General features: G+C 33.2%; 1 protein-coding gene across 2 annotated transcripts; it reads right to left on the reverse strand.

Moving 5' to 3' along the window:
* Positions 1 to 2,255: 2,255 nt before the first annotated feature.
* LOC118040657 (kinesin-like protein KIN-12B) lies at positions 2,256 to 13,828 on the reverse strand. Of its 2 annotated transcripts, XM_035047652.2 has the most exons (18): positions 13,320 to 13,828; positions 12,625 to 12,762; positions 12,446 to 12,529; positions 12,222 to 12,347; positions 12,073 to 12,132; positions 11,930 to 11,983; positions 11,756 to 11,848; positions 10,575 to 10,670; positions 10,133 to 10,278; positions 8,831 to 8,980; positions 8,619 to 8,748; positions 8,186 to 8,540; positions 7,322 to 8,076; positions 7,121 to 7,219; positions 6,887 to 7,039; positions 6,015 to 6,815; positions 4,875 to 5,194; positions 2,256 to 2,851 (listed from the first exon to the last, which is right to left on the reverse strand). In XM_035047652.2, the coding sequence occupies exons 1-17, from the start codon at positions 13,632 to 13,634 to the stop codon at positions 4,880 to 4,882; spliced, it is 3,870 nt and encodes a 1,289-aa protein (XP_034903543.1). In that variant the 5' UTR covers positions 13,635 to 13,828; the 3' UTR covers positions 2,256 to 2,851; positions 4,875 to 4,879. The 2 variants fall into 2 exon arrangements, with proteins under 2 accessions (XP_034903543.1, XP_034903538.1); XM_035047647.2 differs by lacking the exon at positions 2,256 to 2,851 and having other exon boundaries at positions 4,719 to 5,194.
* Between the last annotated feature and the right edge of the window lie 6,668 nt (positions 13,829 to 20,496).

The following is a 20,496-nucleotide window of genomic DNA, read 5'->3' on the forward strand; positions in this document are numbered from 1 at the left end:
CTTGACAGGTTCTGAAAACAATTTGGCAACTTATAAAAAATATAGTTTGACTTAAAAAAAATTTAAGACAACATTCTTTTTTTTTAATATATTGAGATAATAATATATTGAATCAACCCGAGTTAACCTTTTAAGTATGCTATCTAAAAAAAACAATAAAACAACCTAAATCTACTCGAATTAACTCGTAAAGCCGTGACTCGGGTCAAGAGACTAAGATGATTTTATATAAAATGAATTGAAACAAATGACAAAACTTGATTCATAATCAACCAAATGTTAAAAATGTTAAATGATAAAACTGAAAAAAAAAATCAATTAAAAAAAAACAAAACTTGAGTCAGAGGGTTAACTTGTCAAGCCACGTGACATAGAAGTCACAAAATTAAAATAACCACAAAGAAAAAAACTAAAACAAATTATGAAATTCAATCTCCAACAAACAAGTATTAATGGATGAAATTATGGGGGAAAGCATAGATAAAAAAAGGCAAAAAAAAATATATTATTCACAAAACGAACGAAATGGAATTGAAATATTTTGACTAGAATTTATCTAAGAAATTTGAAATAGACCGAGATTTAGAGCGAGATAAAATTTGTTTGGATTGTTCTATTTTTTAAAATAGTATAAAACTACATAAAATGGAACAAAATTGACAACCTTGATTATAACAATATTCTCAGTAATAACATTAGCATTAAAAAATCTGCTAACTTCAATACTTGTCAGGGGATTAAGTATGTATTTGATATTATAATATCTTTTGAAGTTAAGGTTAAAAAAAAACTATAAATGGTAAAGATTTTCTTGAACCCTGATTTAAGTTTTAAAAAAGTTATAAATTATATATTTTGCGGCTTCTTTTTTGTAACAATTTGAGATGAAAGACAAATTTAAATAATAAAAACCAAACAACTTTTAAAGTTATGATCAATCAAAAGCATCTCCAACTTCATAGCACAACAATATTAAACAAGCGTAAATGTATATTTGACATCGTGATAGGTTTTGTGATTACAATTTAAAAAAAGTTAGGTTTTTTAAAAAGTTATAAATTAGAGTCTATTCGAGAGTATGATTGTAGTTGTTTTTTAAAGTATTTTTTATGTCAAAATGCATCAAAATGATTTTTTTATTTTTTAAAAAATTATTTTTAATATTAATACATTCAAAACCATCCTAAAATATTTTAAAAAATAATTTTTAGTAAAACAAAATTGAAATTTTTTAAAAACACAGGCTAAGCATTTCTAAATGCTACCTATATCTTCTCTGTAACCAATGTTTCAAGAGAAAGTATTTAATAAAATCTACGTAAAACTATTTTGTGTATTAATTAACTAAACATTTTTAAAATTGAAATTAGAGTAAAACCGTAGTTTCAATCCGATCTCATCACATTGTCAGATGAACCCTAAGTAGGTGTATAAGATGTGTGAAAAGGGATGATAGTTATTCCAAATAAAACGAGAATACACTCAAACCCTGCTTTTCTCCCTTTTCGGCTACACTTTTTTCTTGTTTTTTTAATGGGAGAATTTGAGGAGCATCGAATGCACAGGTTGGCAGGAGTGAAGTTCTGACTTGGCTGAGGAATGAAGAGTCAGACTGGGCTTTACAATCTCATTTCTCATCTACTTGATTTAATATATATATATATATATATATATATATATATATATATATATATATATATATATATATAAAACTGGAAAGGGAAATCTTTATATGGATAAGTGGAAGAATTAAGTAGTGGAGTAGATAGAGGCCCCATGGAGGAGGATACACGCAACTTTGTAAGGCTGTCAATAAAATCAAATTTCCATACAGCAACAGAAAGCAATCTACACTGTCATCCTTCTCTGGCAAACATGATCTTAACTGGTTTGAGCATTAATATGTTCATACTAGAGATTAAGATCGAATGCCAAGTTGAGTGTAGTTGATGAAGGCCATGCTTTTAAAACTAATGAATGATTTCTCAAGGCCTGCACAAACCCATATTTTTTTACCAAAAAACAATTCGAGCTCAAGTTAATTTGCATTCAATCTATGACTCAAATCTTAGACTAGATGAACTCTCGAGTATGATTTTATAACTATAACATATACAATAAATATGTCTTTCCTTGTCACTTAGTCATATTTAAAAAACTTTCTATAAATTTATAACCCAAATCTTAGATTAGATCGACTCTCGAGTAGGGTATTATAATTATAACATATGCAATAGAAATATCTTCTATTGTCACTTAATCATACTTGAGAAATTTTTATTTAATCTGCAACTCAAATCTTGGACTCGACGGACTATCGAATAGGGTTTCATTACTATGACGTATATAATAGAGTTACCTTCCCTTGTCACTTAATCAAACTTGAAAAAAATGGTGGAAAGCCATCAGAAACAGAATTATTAGACTAGGATGGCAATGTGTAGAGAAAACCAGCCTTAACATATAACAGGAGGGATAGTTGAGTTAACCAGGAGATCTTTTTTGGCTGATTGGTCAAATAAAAGACAGGAGCAAGGATCAACAAGAAAGATTGCAGAAATAAATGGTGCCAAGAAAGTAGCTGATATGTGCCTGAATTTCCGGTATCAGATGGATAGCGACGTCCAAGCAAATCATGTGATGAAATCTCGTAGGACATTTTAACCAGATTGATGCTTAGTAGTGCGCTGGGCTGGATAGATAGAAAGCAATTGGATGCAGTGTTTTTCCCATTTATTCAAGTCAAATCATCTCCCTTCGACATCAAATTTCAAATGATTAATGCCAGAGATTGAGAGGTTTCTCTTTTCCACAAGCGAAACTCCAAGAGTTAGCAGAAAACGACACTTTCCTGCAAAACCAGATAGTTTGGTGAAATTGCATCCTTAGATTCCCTCGCTGTTGTGTAGCCTCTTATCATCATCTCATCGCTAGTAAAATTAGCTGTATGTATAATTAACTAAAATAAGTGGTTACATGAACACCAGCACTTCAAATAATATTTAGGGTTGATATATAGTTAAAGAATTGTCACTTAATTGGGTTTTTCCTCCCCTCTCTCTCTCTGTATGTTTGTATTTTCTGATTTTCAACTAGTTTTTTTTAATTGTTGTCGCAATATCTCATTAATAACGTTAATCATAAATACTACTTATGTTTGGTGTTGGTGTTGGTGTTCATGTCAATCATTTAAGGGATACTTGGACACTTTATTGTGTAAAATAAAAAGGCCGGACAACTAATTGAATAAAATTAAAAATCAAATACTCAATTGTAAGAGTCATAAAAATTTAGGCACTCAAAATTACTTTACCCTTTTTCTTTAACTAGATAACAAACACATTACTAGTGCATAAATCAAGTCTCTACAGCACCTAAGATTGAGCTTTCACTGGTAAATCTTGTGATGTTTTCATGGAACAGCATGCATGGAGCTTTTTCTAATGAAAAGAAAATGATTTTCTTCGCTTAAGGATTGACATGATCTGACGCAAAAGTTGTGGGGCAAAAAATAAATAAAAAAAGAAGTCCTTCAAGCATCCCTATGGTTAGGAGAGATTGATGGAATGTGTTTGTTTATGTGGGGTTATTATTAATGATCATCAGGGGGGGTCCAATTACCAGGCTGTCAGTCATTCTCTCATGGGATTTTCATCCCTAATGTCTTCCTTTCGCTTTATGTCTCTTTCTTCAATCTAAAGAAGCACTTGGCTTTAACTTCGGTAGGTATAACCTTTGATGGAGGAGGAGGTGGTGGCGGTGGAGAACAGAAGCTATAATTTTGTTTCACCAAACATAACCATCGACCCCCAATCTTCCGAACTACTTTATGCTAGCCTAAAAGGTTATATAATATACTAGCCTAGAACACGATTCATCTTTTCAGAGTCAATTTGACGAGGCTATAGAGGTCTGAAACTCAAGTTTGCTTTCCAAAGCAAATACAAAAATGAGAGGGGTATAAGAGGTTTGTTTCCAAGCAGTTCCAAAAGGGAAATATCTCTGCGTATCTTTAATGGTAAATGTTATCCAGACGTCACTTTCAGACCCACTTCCCCCTCCTCAGATTGTAATCCTATCCAATCCTGTAGAAATGCATGGATTCGGATGCTGCTTGTTCCATCCGTTCTGGTTTAGAAATGGACCACGAGTATGGATAGATTCATGTCAGAGAGAAGACAAGGCCACAAGCTTCTTGTTTTTTTATGGTCTCCATGATATGATAGACTCCTCCCTCCAGCACTACCATGAAGGCTGCCTAAGTTGAAAGTAATGGCGGACTGCCTGTCTGCTTTTGCCTTTCGTATACTCAAAGGGACAACGGACATACTTCTCTGATCCAGTTAAAGATTGCCTCCTATCCTCTTGACATCCAAACCAAGAAAATAAATGATCTAAAAAGCTTGACTACATCATTATAGTTTCTTCCGATGCCTACTGTCCCTGCAGCAGGGGTCCACCGTGTCCAAAACATCCGAAACTCCCATTTGAATACAAAATAACAGTCTCCTTCCTTTCTTCCTTTCCTACGGCGTGTGTCCATGCGAGTCTTACGCCTTGACACCGGTCTGTGTTGACCGAACATATATATGTGCCTAAGTCATCATTACGGATGCCGGTTCTAGAAGGGATTTAGTTTCGATGAGCTAAAACGGGTCCTAGGAGGATCCTTACTGCATATTATGTGCCTACGTATGAATAAGAAATGCATGGAGGTGTGAATAAAAAGAATATATTCATTCAACTCTTGTGAACTTGCAAGGATCCGAATGGAATACAAGGCCCAGTATGAGAGCCGAGAGGTTGGCCCTCACAAATGGCAAAAACTAGCAGTACAAGTTTGGCTATATCACATAACAGTTAGTAATACGTACACTTTTTATATGTTGCATCGATCATAACCGGAAAACCATGATGAGGGTTCTGCGAGTTTTGACAATTCACCATCTTTGGCTTTATAAAATGGCTCAAACTCCTCTCTCCATTGCTGATCGCCTTCGCCAAGAGCCTCACCTGCATCATACTTGGGCATATTACAATCATCATTGTGAGCAGGTCGTATTGCTTCTTTGGGCAAACGAGACTCTGCCACTAGCTCCTTTAGAGAACTGATCTCGTTTTCATGTTTTCTCTTCAGCTTATTGATCTGTTTATTTGCCTTTACAGCTTCTTGCTCTGCCTCCATAGCTCGCCTCTGCCAAGAATTTTCAAGTTGAATAATGGTTAGTTCCATAATCGAAGTTCATGACTCAAGGTAGAAACTGGATTCTGGAAAATAAATGAAGTTCTGATTGGTACATGCAAACTATAGAGCACGAGACAAGACACATTGCTGATCAGCATTAATCAAGTGTACAAGTTTCCCCAACAGGAGGCGGTTTTGAAGCTTCATTTAGCTGAACAACACGCACAGGTGTTGAAAAGCCAAATATTGTTGAATTTGCAGGGGTCTAAAACAGATTCCACAAGTTCAAAATTATGCAATAATTCAAAATGTTGACGAGACAATCATATGAGTTTGGCATTCACGCTCAAAATGAAAACCTTGATCAAGTATTGAAGTAAAAGGAACAATTAGCAACTTGAGTAGGCAAATGAAGAACTAATGTAGCTTACTGCTCACCCTATTTAGTTCGTTTAGAGCTAGAGCACAATCATCAGTTAAAAGTGCAAAAGGTTTATGTGCATCATTTATGGTGTTAAAGGCATAATGAGTGTGAAAGTTCTTTTATCAGCATGGAAACAAGGTGCATAAAAACAATTTGATTTTTTACCATTTAGCCAAAAAAAATAATAATAATTGGAATGACATGACCATGTCAGTCAGGCACAATAAACCCAGAAAAGGTGATATGACTACTTGTAGCATCTTCTAAACCTTCCTTTACTTGTTTCCGTAAGCACGTGAAGTGAGACTTTCAGACTAGAGGATGTATCGCCCAGGGAATGATAAGAAAAATGATCTTAACAAAGAATACTAGAGTATCAAAATGTGGGACTGATTTGGCACTGACCTCAGCAACAACAACAGCTTCTTCTGCTTCTTTCAACCTCACCAGCAATTCACCTGCAGCTTGTACAGCTTCAGCAGTATCTCTCAGTTGAGCCTGAAGTCCCCTGCTTTCATCTCTAAAATATCGCCTCTCCTTTTCTCTTTCAGCTTTCAATGCAGAAATTTCAGCAGCAAGTGCATTTATGAACTTGGATTCGGCACCCCTAACTCCAGCTTTAGAAGCTGCTTTCTTGACATCATTTATTCCTTCTTGAATCTGCCTGTGCCTTGCAAGTAATTGAATATGTTTTTCTTCAAGATCTGCGTACTGTTCAAGCATGCGTGCATGTCCCTCCATGGCCATTTGCATTGCTTCATTCAGCTCTTCTGCACATTTCTTCTCTGTATCTAATTCCTGCTTCAATTTCTCATTTAGTGCTCTGTTAGCATCAAGTTCAGTTCTCAATTCTTCAGCAAGAGAAATCCACTTGCTCTCAGCCTCCATCCAGCGCATTCTCTCCATTTCAAGTTTCTCATCGGGACTCTCCTCAGTTGATTCCTGGATTGTATTAAGAGGGGGAGCCAAACTGGGCTCACATGTATAGGTCAATTTCAAAAGTGAATTTCTTTTTAGAGCAGATGGGGAAGAAGAGTCTATATAGTACTGTAACTGGCTTCTTAAATCTTGAATCTCTTCCAACAAGACTTCCTTTTCACCCAAATCATAGAAGTTTCGATAATGTTCTAGCTCATCCTGAACTCTTTTCAGCTCAATATTTGTCCTTGAAACTTCAGGGTGGTTCTCGTATTTCTCTTTCAAAAGCTGTAAATAAAAAATTATAAATATCTAAAAACTAATGAGTATATTTTAAAATCTGAGTAAAACAGCCATACCTCATGCTCATGCATGAGTGCTGCTAACTCTTCCTCCATGAAATCCTTAGAAGGTAAAACACCGTCCATAAGGCTCTCAAGCCGAAGAATTTTATCTTCCCTTGTCTGCCCTATTATGGCATTGCACTCTCTCTCATGCTTGTATTGCTGAACCTGTAAACAATGGCCAAGAAATCATTTCAGCAGTTCAAGAAAATAATGACTACATTGCTGTTGTCCAAAGTCACTACCTACCAGACGGTTGAGCTGCGTTATCTCAGAAGCTTGTTTGGCACAAAACTCTTCCAGGGCCATTTCTCTCCTGATGGCTCCTGCCAAAACCTTCTCCACTGCCTGTTTGTTAAAGAAACAATAAAATGTTATCCAGCCCGTTCACAAAAATAGGGAAGCACAATCATTAAAACCAAAACATCAAGATGAAGCTATCAAATGTACCTTCGGAACTTGCTTTTTGGGTTTATCATTGGACTCCGAGCCATCAACAGGTACTAACTGCAGATTGCTTTCATCTGCATCTTTCACCTCTAGTTGTGTTTTAGTTTTGCAATTTGCACACAACAATACTGTTTCTGATATCTCATAATCTTGAGGAAAAGTTTGCACGCCCACATCAACTCTGTCAACAAGCAGAATCGGCTTAGATTCTTCAGGCTTATAGGAAAATCTGAAGGAAGATCGCCTCAATACAGAACTCCTGCAATGACTATCAATAATTTCCATGCCACGATGAAGGCTGGCCGCTAAATGTTCAGTTGATGCAAGGACACTCTTACTGGTTTGAGGAATTAGAGCAGTTGAAGGTTCAGATTTTGCAGAAGATATACAGTTCTCTGGTCCTGACTTGCTTTCATCCTTGGAATCTTTCTGGGAAGCAGTTAACATTGATGAAGTCCGCAAACTTTTCCTGCTGACGTTGAGTCTAGGCGAAACACTTGGAGTTGGAGATTTAAGAATAGGGGACACTTCAGAAGGAACTACACTGAGGCTTGAAGGAGACACACAATTCCCTATCTCTTCTTGAGAACCATTAGGTTCGTCTGTGGTGGAAATGCTAGTGGAAAATCCACTTTGGGAACCGGAAGTGCAGGAGGACCTGACCTCCACCATTTTGTTTGGTGATTCTTCTGTTATCAATTTACTGACGGAGGACCTAAGAGTCCCTTTCTCCTCAGCTGGCTCCTCGCAAGATTCTGCATCAGGTGTGTCAACAAGTAAATCGGACTGGACTTTCTAGTATTTGTAACTGTTCATGTAAATCCATAAAATCACAACAAATATTAGTATTAATGTTGGAAAAACCTGATGTGTTGTTTCTAGCAGGTTCAGCACAACCCGAAATCAGAATTTCATGTTTTTCAGCTTGTTCAGGTATTGTTTCTTCCATGTCGACATCTGAATCCTCAGTACCTTGGTCTATGATAGATCTGCCTTCATCAACATAATTTTGATATGTTGTGCCTGCTGGTCCCAGACCTACTTGAATGCAGAGCTTTTCAACAGCTCCCTCGTCAATTTCCATCATCTCATCACCATCTTCATCTACTTGAGGTAATCGAGGAAGTGGATGGATAAGGCTTTTCAATATATTCAAACTTTTACGGGGATCCCAACCTGTTGGATTGTTGCTATTTGCTTTCACTCGGTGCAATTCATCCTGTTGCATTCATCCAGAGTCATGCATGTGCAACTATTGATGACACAAAAAAATTAATAATTGAAAATAAGAGTCTACCCTTAGCTGCCGTATTACTTCTCGCAAGTGATTCACATCATCCTCCATCTCCTCATTAACGACAGCCTTGTTCTTGACTGCCTTAGCCCGCTGTGCAAATCGCAATGTGCTAAAAGTTTCACTCTTACAACTGCATTGTTGATTCACATGAACTTCCATTATGAGAGAGAGAGAGAGAGAGAGAGAGAGACAGCAGTGTTTGCATTGTTTACCTTTGTGCTGGAGAAATAGCACACAACATAGCTAGTTTGGCATTTCCACCGAGTGATTCTTGCAATAAAAACGTTAACCTGGAGTCTCGATAAGGTATATGCCTTTGCTTTCCTGTCTGAGAAACCTCTGCAAGAATGTTTATCAAGTTCCTGCAAATATAATAAGTGGTCACAATTAAATGGAAATGTCTGTTGATGCATGGTTGGATGAACATGTTCATTAGAAATTGCACCTATAACGAAGCTCAAACTCATTTTCTGATGACCATCAAAAACACATCATTGAACAGATTGACAGAACAAAAAATGCTATCAGGAATTTTATCATTTAGCTGGAATCCCAAAAGCAGCCAAATAGATTATTCCCTAATCATATGTATTTGATGATTCTGCTATGTATACTGCATTTTGCTCTTAACTTCTACCCCCAGACCATCCTACATAATTCTTTTAAGCACTCTACAAACTACCGGTCTTGTTTCTACACTGCACTTCTTTGTTGTTGTTTTTTTTTTATCAACAAAGAAAATCCAGGCTGAGCTTTAGACAAAGCAAATTTTCATTAACATTAATTTCTCAAAAAAAAAAAGGTGTACAATTAGAGAGAAAGACTGCTAGCTAATGCTAACTATTTTCAACCCAATTTGGATGGCATTTTTTCACTCTGTCAATTTGATTGTTTATTTTAAAACCAACAGTTTAGTTATGGATTTGCTACAGATAGATTTTCAAAATTTCAGAATTTCTAAAAATCATAAAACTGAGCAGGACAGACTCCAAACCAAATCAAATGAGATCTCCTTTCTTTTAGTGATTTACTTAATCCTCGCATAGATTTGACCTGGTTCTTTTGTATTTAGAGAAAAAATCATAATAATTAATTTGGATGGTCCACAGTTTAGAGCACGGGCATTACAATCAGCTTGTCCTTGCATTGATAAGTCTTTTCTTTGAAAGTTTGAACATAACAATAAGCTATCAGTTCCTTTATTAAGTTTGTTCTTTATCATGAACCAAAACCTTTTTCATATGTGTGTATAAAATTTCCCATATGATCTATGTATCTGCTTCACATGGTAGCATAACAACATCCATGAGCAACAATTCTTTATAGAGAGTTTTTCTCTTTAATTTGTAGGTGAACTAACTTCGAACAACTTTTCAGAGGTAGTTCATACTAATATCTTTACAAGTCACAATTGTAGTACTAAATTAAAAGCTCAAACAAGTGATTTTACAGCAACTTGAAACTCAGCACATAAAAAAAAAAAAAGCAGTAAATGAGATAAGATAGGACCATACCCAAGCTGTGAGAGAGATCGGTTAATATTCCCTGCTTCCTTCAACCGATCCCCGGCGGCTCCAGTTAACTTCTGTCTCTCTGATCCAGCAAGATCAACAAGATTTATTCTACTTGTTTTCAAGCTGTTCATTCCACCTGCCATGCTCTATAAGATAATAGTTTAGTTTATTTAGAATCCCTCCAGCAGAAAATGCAAGACAAAATCAACAAAGAAGAAGCATGTTCATGAACCAAATATTACCAAACTTCACAATATACAAACGTTTTTAGCAGGCCAATATATTTTGGAGGAAAATAGAGTTTGAATCACACCTAGAGATTCAGAATCTTCTACCAGAAAGGGAAACACCAATAAAAGGAATGAAAACCTGACAACATACTTCATTCAATAGGATGAAGAATAAATAGCATTGATGCATATATGAGTAGTGAAAGTCTTACCTTGCACCGGGATTCAACAACACAAGTGAAAACACTATGTGAACGGGAACTCTCTGTATTTATACTGGTTGCACCAGTCCTCCTGTTGGACAGTCCCTGCAGAATTTATTTAGCAGCCATAAACACAACGCTTGGCTTCATTTTGAAAAAAAATAGAATTTCAAACTAGGAAAAAGACTTCAACAAGAACATGAAGTAATTCCTCCTTAAATATAAGACTGAAAGCAGTGATGAAGGTAAATAACAAACAGACTACAGTAAGATGTTTCTGTGCATGTCTTCAAGGGATCAAAAAACAAAAACTTGATAGTAGATATTGACAACTAGTCTTACATTGTGCACTGTAAGAACAATGCCATCAACAATTTATCTCCAAATCCCTTTTAAGAATGATAAAGCAAACCCACATTCATTTCTTAATAAAAACATTTTTTTACTGAAATTCAACTATTTTTCCAAATTCATTACTTCCTTGTTAATTCTTTCTCCTCAAAAGCAGACTTCCCTGCATAAGATGGCAGTAAAATGCAACAACATTCAAAAAACTTCTAAAGCCCCATGCATTTAAGATTTTGAAATTACCTGTTATAATCTATGGATTTCAGCCATTTTTCCTTTTCTGTTTTCACTCCAGGATGTAATTAGAAGTGAAGATGATTTTCATCCTCCTAAAAGAGTTGAAAAATTAAACCAGTTCTGGGACATTAAAACCACCATGGTCTGTAATTGAATCATTCTCTTCCTTATTTATGCTCTAGAACAAAAGGGACACAAGAGTTGTTCTTGCTCTAGCCATGTGTTTACAGTGAGGAGATCAACAAAATTCATAAGAGATCCTTGCTAGTCAAGAAACTATCTAAAGAGAAAAAAAAATAGCGGAAAAAATATCAGCGGAAAGACTCCCAAACTTTACAGTCTAAACTGACAACAAATCTTCACTTTGCTACTGTATAAAGCGAAGTCAACCTCAACATTTTTTTTCCATGGGAGCCTTAAAACTTGTCTCTGGGAACTACTATGCCACAATCAATATTTGTGAACTTCATATCAATTTGTGTAAGAGCAGTGCTTATAACAGCATGTTTATCTCAGTACAACATGTAAAGTAGTCTAAACATGTTTAATATTATACTTCACGAACATTCATGTTTCTTCATAGCAGAAGGAAATTGAAATCCAACCTTTATCAGGAGCTGAGTCACATCTTTCATTGTAAATACATACTCCTCTTTGAGATTTTCAACATAAACACCAGTTTGCATGTCTTCTCTTATCTGGAAAAGAAACAAGACTGACTAAGAAAACCATTTTTTATTTATTAAGGGCAGATTAAGATTCAAAATTTTCCTGTTTACCTGCAGGTTTCTTTGACTTGGATCCAGCAAATCTGTTATTTGTTCATTATAGATCTGCAAAAATTAGTTGAATAATCAACTGGTGTAAAATACAAGGCTAAACAAGCCAAGTGTACCAAAAGAAGCTTTTAGAATTACTTAACCTCAAGAAAAGAACAGCGACACTGATACTTAAGTTGTTTGTCAGTGTGCTTAATTTGCTCCTGCGAAGGAAAAAAGAGCACTGACAGTTATAATCTTCAACACAAGACAATCTTCAATCAGCTTGAAAATGAAAAGAATAAGTCTTCACCTCACTTATACGGTCAAAGAGTCGCTGAAAGACTCGGGGGGTCAAACCTTGTTCATCACTTGATAAAGTTTCATCTGACAACACATTGGCTGGGCCCCACATTGTGTATGTCTTTCCACTCCCAGTCTGAGCAATACAGTTTCAAGAGTAGAAAGAGCTGGGAACATCATCTTATGCAATATAAAAGAAAAGGCGGGAACTAACAGTACTAATTGGGAAGTTACCTGTCCATACGCGAATACAGAACTGTTAAACCCAGCAAGACAATTCTCCACAAGAGGGGCTCCTACAAGTTGGAACATGTCTAGCTGTGGAAAAAAATATCCAAGAAAACTTAAATGAGTATTTGATTACAGTGATCATCAATTAGTACACTGCAAAGGAACACAGATAGAGATCATACCTGGGTGGCCCCCGTATCGGCCACTGAGTCAAAAGTGAAGGTCTGTCCATTGATTGACAAAGAATTATTAGATATCTTCTGAACTATTGTCTCTCCTTCCTCCTCGTCCTTTTTTAAAGGCCGCATTCGTACTACTACCTGAGACATTTTTAATATTGTAACACTATGCTGCCGAAAACTGTTTAAATCTCAAATTCAACATGTAACCCAAGAAAATGAAAAGAATAAAGGGTGGTGATCCTAATGCAAATATTCTTACTCTTCCTTTGGCTAATAACAGATTATACTACATAAATTCCAGCCCAATCCGTTCCATCGTACGATTTGGAAGCGAATTCAAGCCGTTTCTCATCAGCCAAAAATTTGAAAATAAGTGAAATCAATCTTAAAACAAGTTTTTAACAATAAAACACTCAGATTTATAATCATAGATACCTTAAGAACACAATAAAAAAATAGAGAGCTAAAATTCTATTTAGTGGAATCAAGTAAAGTATTGTTTATAAAAAAATTATATAAAATTAACAGAAATATATAAAAAAATATTTCCATTCAGTTTCAGTTTCCAAACAGATATGTATAGAAACCTAAAATCGAAAAATAGCAATTAATTCAACTGAAACCAAAATTTTCTCAGTAACCAAACCAGAAACAAAAACCTAGGCGGTATTATTTATTTAGTAATAATAAATTACCTTGACGCCGGAATCGGAGAGCGAATTCTCCGGAAAAGCCTCGATACTAAGCTTGCGCTTGAGAGGATTTGAAGACGGAGGCCGCGGAGGCAAGGGACTCTTCAACTTGGCGGAAGCAGTAGACGGCGAAGGCTTTAGATCGGAAGTAATAGAGTTCGGATCCAGAGGCGGAGCGTTCTCTTTAGAAGATTTGGCCCTCCGCGAAGGCGATTGCGAGGGTTTCGTCTTGTGAGAGCTAGGGTTTGGTGACTGCTCATTGAGTGTTGTTGCTGCTTCTCTCAAGACCGGGTTCTTAGGTAGCATAAAGTGCTTCATCACTAAAGTTCTTAGAGAGAGAGAGTCAGTGAGTTCCGGTTTGGGCAGAGTAGCGAGAGAGGAGGAAGAGAGAAAAGAAGGGAGAGGGAGAAATGTAGCCGTTAGAGGAGGAGTTCGAATTTCTTTTTTTCTGGTTTCTTAAGAGAGGGAGGGGATGATTTTTGAATTTTGTTGGATCCAGAGCGTTGAAAGGGTGGGGATCCTAGGCACATATGACTAGCCTATTATGAATTATTTGTACGGTGCAGATGGTGGCCCCGTAACTTGATTCGTTTTTATGGATCCATGTCGAGATTTTGCATTTCTATGTTATCGAGAATAATATATAAAAGAATTTATTAATTTTTTAAAAAATATATTGGGTCAATATAAATGCTGTTCTTTTGAAATCATTCTAATAAAAATATAATTTTGATTAACATATAAGCTACCTTAAAAATAACTTTTCATAAAAAATAAAATCAAGATTCATATATTATATATTTGTGGTATATATATCTAATTTTTATTGATTTAAATATAAGTATAAAATAGAAATGTATAAACTATTATAATCTAACTTTTCTATGGTGTAATATATTATATTCATTTTCTCATAAATAAATAGTTCGCTAGAACTCGTTCCATTAAAAAATAGAACTTGGTTTAATATAAATTATAATTAGAATTTCTCAACGTTATTATATTTCGACTAGACAATTAATATTTTTTTTAATAAAAGGGGATTAAAATGTTATTCAAGGTTGTAAATATATTATATTAGTGAGAAAAAAATGTTTAGTTTATCATATAACAAAAGAATATAAAATATATATAAATATAATATTATTCAAGAAAAGTCTATAATGCATATAATTTTAAATTTATAATCATGCAAAATTAAAACTTATTTTTAACATAAATATAATAAAAAAATACTAGTATATTCAAACTTGAAATTAATGTAAGATAATAGTTCTAGCATGCATGTTAATAATATAATTAATTATGTTTAAATTAAAATTAAGAATGGTATGTACTTGTTAAAATACATTAAATTAATGAATATTTTGTTGTTGTGAATGATAAATTATTTGTCCTTAAGACTTTATTACTTTTCACTTGTGCAATTACAATATTTGCATTATATCTTTCAAGATTTCAACAACATCATATTGGTCTAGATGCATTTTTAAACTAAGGTTTTTGAACCAAAGTAAAATAATTTAATTATCTCTTAACAAAGTGAACCAAAACTCTAGACTTTTGGGAGGAAAGTAAAAGCATAAAAAGGAGAAGAAAAGCACCAAAAATAAGGTGATAAATAATATGTAAAAATCTAAAAATACATTTTTTTAAAAACTCTTTATTCACCTTTTTTTTTATAGAGGATTCTATAAGCTAAAAGTTGAAAAATTAATTCTGATAATAATCAAAATTAATTCCCACATTATGAATCTTTGATTAGCTATTATAAATTAAGAATTAAATTTGAATATAATGGGCTTAAATCTATATTTTTTAGTTAAAAAAAAAACTATCCAGATTTGCAAACAAAAGATTTTTAACATTCATGAGCTGAACTAGATAAATAATGGGTTGACCTAAGTCCAAGTTTCAATTGGCAAAAAAATATATTTTTATGGCCCGAAATATTATTTCACAATAAACTCAAACTCATATAAAATCTGCCTTAAAGACTAAGCACAAGTCAAGTAGTTGCGTGTATATATGAGTTTAAACTCAAAGCTCATTTTTCTTATAGCCCCCCCTCTAAAAGTTTGAGTGTCTTTTGAGCTCAATTTTAACTTTTCAACTACTTACTTTATAAACATTGGTTGTTTCTTTCCATTGTGAGATATAGGTTTTTTATAGGGTTTTTGGCCAAAACATGCAAACTAAAAGTTTTTTTAAATCAATTTCTCATTCACTTATAAATTACTTAAATCATGTTAATGTTTTTTTAAGATAGATTGTAAGAATCAAGGTTGGGGTTGAACAGAGAACATCTAGCCTACAATCAAGCAAGATCATTCCAAATCAATTCTATATAATTTTGTAACTACTGCATTGTTTAGAAAGATTTGTGACTGATGTTTAAGTTCAGTATAGTAAATAGCTTTTCTTTAATTATGTATATAAGTCAATTCTTATTGCATCAATAGAATGTGAAAATATACATTGAAGAATAACAATGTTATTTGTTTTATATGATATCAGAACATCCATTCTCGAAATAGCATATGATCCCAACTATGTCGTATTCCTCAAGTCATCTATACTTAACACTCATCTCATTTCCAGCAATAATAAACAACTTATTGCCATCAATATCATTGCCCAAATCAATGAAAAGCTAACACCATCCACTTCCCCTCAATGGCATGCTTAATTTGAAGCTCTTCTTATTGGTTATGATTTGATTAACTATGTTAACATCACATCTTTTTACTCTTATTTATTTGCACTACAACTACCAAACTAAACATAACCCATTGGGTTTAACAGGATAAACTTATCCTCAATGCCATCATTGCCTTTACACCTCTCATAATTACATCAATTATAAAAACATCACATGAGGCTTGGAAAAAATTAAAAACACTATTTTGTTAGCTATAAAAGAACACAGGTTATGCAACTTGAGGAGGAACTCACTTTGATTCAATGTGGAAATCAGTTAATCTTTGACTGCTTGCATACTGTAAAGGCTTTGGCGAATGAAATCACCATCATCAATCATCCAATTTTTTATGACGATTTAACCCTCTATTTCTTAATTGGGCTGAGGCCTAATTTTCCATGAGATGGTTGCACCGATTAGAGCATAAGAGAAATCACTAGTGTTTAATGAATTGCCCGACCTTTTGGTAGGTCACGAATCCTATTTGCAGCGTTTAGAGGCTATTATAAAAAGAATTGGCCTCCATGTAATCAAAGCCAAAGTCATGCCCGCCAATTAAATGGTCATTAGGGTGATCGACATCGCTTCAATGATGGGTTTTCCAAACCCAATAACAATAAAAAAAACGTTACACATCGCGTTGCCAACTTTGTGAGCAAATAAGTCATATCGCAAAGTATTGTCCTCAACTATAATCCAATGATTTCATAGCCAACTATGTGACCTCTTGTAATAAAAAAAAAATTACAACACGGCTCATAAACTTAGCGGCCTCTCACAATATAATAGATGATCTTACAAAATTTTCCATACACTTTGAATATGATGATACTGATAAAGTAATTCTTGGTGATGGTTTAGGTTTGTCTATGTCACATATTGACTATTTAGAATTACACACACCAAAACACACCTTTATCTTATGTGATACTCTTTGTGTTCCAACCTTTTTCAAAAATCTAATTTCAATTCATCATTTTACTAAGCAAAATAATGTTGTTGTTGAATTTCACCCATTTCAATTCTTTGTGAAGGACGGGATCACATAGGCGCTTATACTTCAATGAGCATGTGGAAATGGTGTTTACACTTTTTTCAGAATTAATGATGTCCTTTCCCCTATAAAATGGTAGCTAATGTGTATGAACAAACCTCAATTGATGGGCAACATAAGGATCCTTAAGCACTTATCTCTTTGAATAGTTCAACATTTTGTAAAGAATTTTTCTCTTCTTGTTACCAAAACAAGAATTATCTCTCAATTGTATAGTTCATGCTCCATTAAAAAAACACATTAACAACTTTTTCTTGCCAATAGTCTTCAAAGTCATGTACTGATTGAACTTATTCACACTATTGTTTGGGGACCTATACATTATATTAGAATCAATGGATTTTATTATTACCTTATTTTGGTTGACCACTTCACAAAATACATATGATTTTATCCAATGGCTACAAAATCTAGGGTGTCTACCATTTTTCCTCGCTTTAAATTTTTTGTAAAAACAAACTTCCAAACCAAAACAAAAAAATTATACTTTGATAATGGTGGTTAATTCATTGCTTTAAAATCTCTTTTATGGTATTGGTTATTATACTACTGCTCGCCCCCCCCAACACCATTTAACAAAATGGTGTTTTCAAATATCATTATTGTCACCTTATTTTGGTTGACCACTTCACAAAATACATATGATTTTATCCAATGGCTACAAAATCTAGGGTGTCTACCATTTTTCCTCGCTTTAAATTTTTTGTAAAAACAAACTTCCAAACCAAAACAAAAAAATTGTACTTTGATAATGGTGGTTAATTCATTGCTTTAAAATCTCTTTTATAGTATTGGTTATTATACTACTGCTCCCCCCCCCACACCATTTAACAAAATGGTGTTTTCAAATATCATTATTGTCATGTTGTAGAAATGGGTCTCACTTTTCTCCATGATGAATCATAATCTTTTTCATGTTATCCACATGCCTTCCAAACATCCTACTATCTAATCAATAAGCAACCCACTCCTCTTCTTTAAAACATTTCTTCTTTTAAAGCTTTGTTTTGGTCAAAAACCAAATTACCTTAAATTAAGAAAATTTAGGTGTCTTTGTTATCCATTTGCCCAACCTTACAACACTCATAAAATACAACCTAAATCCACACCTTTTTTGTTTCTCATGTATTTTCAAACACAAAATGCTTATAAATATCTTGACCTTAAAACTCATAAGATTTACATTTCTAGATATGTGTTATTCGATGAACCAAAATATACAAGTATTGTGTCTTTTTCTAAACAAAAAGGCCGCACACTAGAACCCTACAATGTTCCTCTATTCTTCAATTCCCAAGTCATGCCAGTGCCATCATCCACATCGTCTTCCCTATTGTCCTCATCCACGACTTTGGAAGGTGTAACCATTGTTGAAGCATCCTTCTCAGGTAATCTTGTCAACCCCCTCTCCATTCTTTTTCTAATTTAGATGTAAAGTAATATATCTCCTCTCTTTTATTCTATTTATTTAGTTTGTTTTAAATAACAATCACTTTGTATACATTTAGTTTTTGAAGAGATTGTTCTAAATTATCTATAATTTTTCATTTTTATGTTTTGTATAAATATATAAAAAAAATTTTGGTAATATTTCTAATATGTGTAACCTTATATAATATTGTTTTCCATTTTATTTTGTTCAAACAATTTCATGTGTATCTATTTCTATTATCATTTGATTAAGTAAAAATTTAATCTTAACAAACAAAGTCATTAAACACATTTAGGTCAAAAACCAGTGTTACAAGGTTAAATATTTTGATATATATATGTCTCTTAATTTTTATATTTCCATCTTTATTTATCATTAATGATATTTTATTTATTTATCTACACATATAATTCTAGATTTATTTGATTACATGTATGCATAGACTTTTTAATTTACACTTTAAAAAAATGATGTACAAAAATGCGTCATAAAAGCTTGCATACCTAATTGTTTTACATCAACACAGTTTCATTATCTTTTGTCAAATCAAGCATCAATCAAGGGAAAAAAATTCCCGAGGCATTGTGAGAAGTCTATATCTAGGCAAACAAAATAAACTACAAAATCAAATCTTAAATAAAATTAACGTGAATTGATCAAATTATATAAAAAAAGATGAGTGGCTAAAAGGAAAAAAAACATAAACTTTTCGCCTTATCATACAAATAAGTCCTTGATATTAGAAAAAAAAGGTATTGAATATTTGTCTAAGCTTTAAATTTAGTCCCCTAAACTCTAATTATCTTAAATAAGTGAAATTGAATTTTATTCTACAAAACCGAGCATTAATTAAATGTAAAAACATTTTTCTAATACCATGAGATCCTCATATACAAGTATGAAAAACAAATCATCAAGACCAATCATAAATCAAAAAATTGTTAAATGACCAAATAAGAAGAAAAAGATTAAGGGATCAAAGTGTAAAAAACCCTAGAAACCAAAAAAAAAAAAACACGGTTATAATTGATAGTGTTTCTTCTCATGGGCTATAGTTAAACAATGAGCTTTTTAAGTTTTTGTTAATTGGTTTGAAAAGGTAAAATGTTTGAAAAGATAACTACAACAATGAATAACACAGCGAGATTATAGAATAACAAAAAAGAAAAGGAAAACAAGGTGGAAAAATGTTGATCCTCGCATCTTTCGAATAAGGCGTTACTTTCATCGTAAATACAAGAGAAAAATGAAAATGAAAAGGAGCTGTGAGACCTGTTAAAGGAACAATAGTAAATAATTTTCTGAATGACGGAGCGTTCTTATTTTTATCTTTTAAAAATAAATATTTTTTTTTCTTTGAAATAAAATATTTTTGATGTTTTTTAGAGTGTTTTGATATATTGATATAAAAAATATTTTTTAAAAAATAAAAAAAAATTATTTTAATGTATTTCCAAGCAAAAAATTTAAAAAAATAACCATGTTATTATATTCCTAAACAAAACATAAGTTAAGATGCTAGAATATGTATTAATACCAAGAAAAAAGAAGAAGATATATTTAGTGCTTGTTTGAGATTGTGGTAGTGATAACGGTTCAAAGTATTTTTCACTTAGAAATACATCAAAACAAAATTTTTTTATTTTTTTAAAATTATTTTTGACATCAACATATCAAACGATATGAAAACGTAAAAGAAAATTTCATTTTAAGCAAAAAAATGTTTTTCAAAATTTTTCAGAACACAATTTGAACCACACTTCCAAAAACTCTCTTATCCTATCCTCAAATTATCATCAAACTCTCATCCAAACCCCTAAATAAAAACTTTTATGGCTAGTAAACCCTTGCCTTAAAATTTATGACTTTAAAATTATTAAATACGAGGACCTATTTATATGATAAAAAACTTCAATGGTCAATGTAATTGGATACCATTTGATAGATGAAGTACTCATTTCAAGGTTGTTTTTGTTCGGGGACCTAAATAAAA

The sequence above is a fragment of the Populus alba genome, chromosome 14 (genome assembly GCF_005239225.2).
Source record: "Populus alba chromosome 14, ASM523922v2, whole genome shotgun sequence".
NCBI lineage: Eukaryota > Viridiplantae > Streptophyta > Magnoliopsida > Malpighiales > Salicaceae > Populus > Populus alba.

Coding starts and splice junctions, on each gene's coding strand:
- LOC118040657 (XM_035047652.2), bottom strand. CDS start 13,634: ATGAAGCACTTTATGCTACCTAAGAACCCGGTCTTGAGAGAAGCAGCA. Junction 12,133..12,221: donor TCTTTGACCGTATAAGTGAG/GTGAAGACTTAT, acceptor TTTCCTTCGCAG/GAGCAAATTAAGCACACTGA. Junction 11,849..11,929: donor CAAGTCAAAGAAACCTGCAG/GTAAACAGGAAA, acceptor TTTCTTTTCCAG/ATAAGAGAAGACATGCAAAC.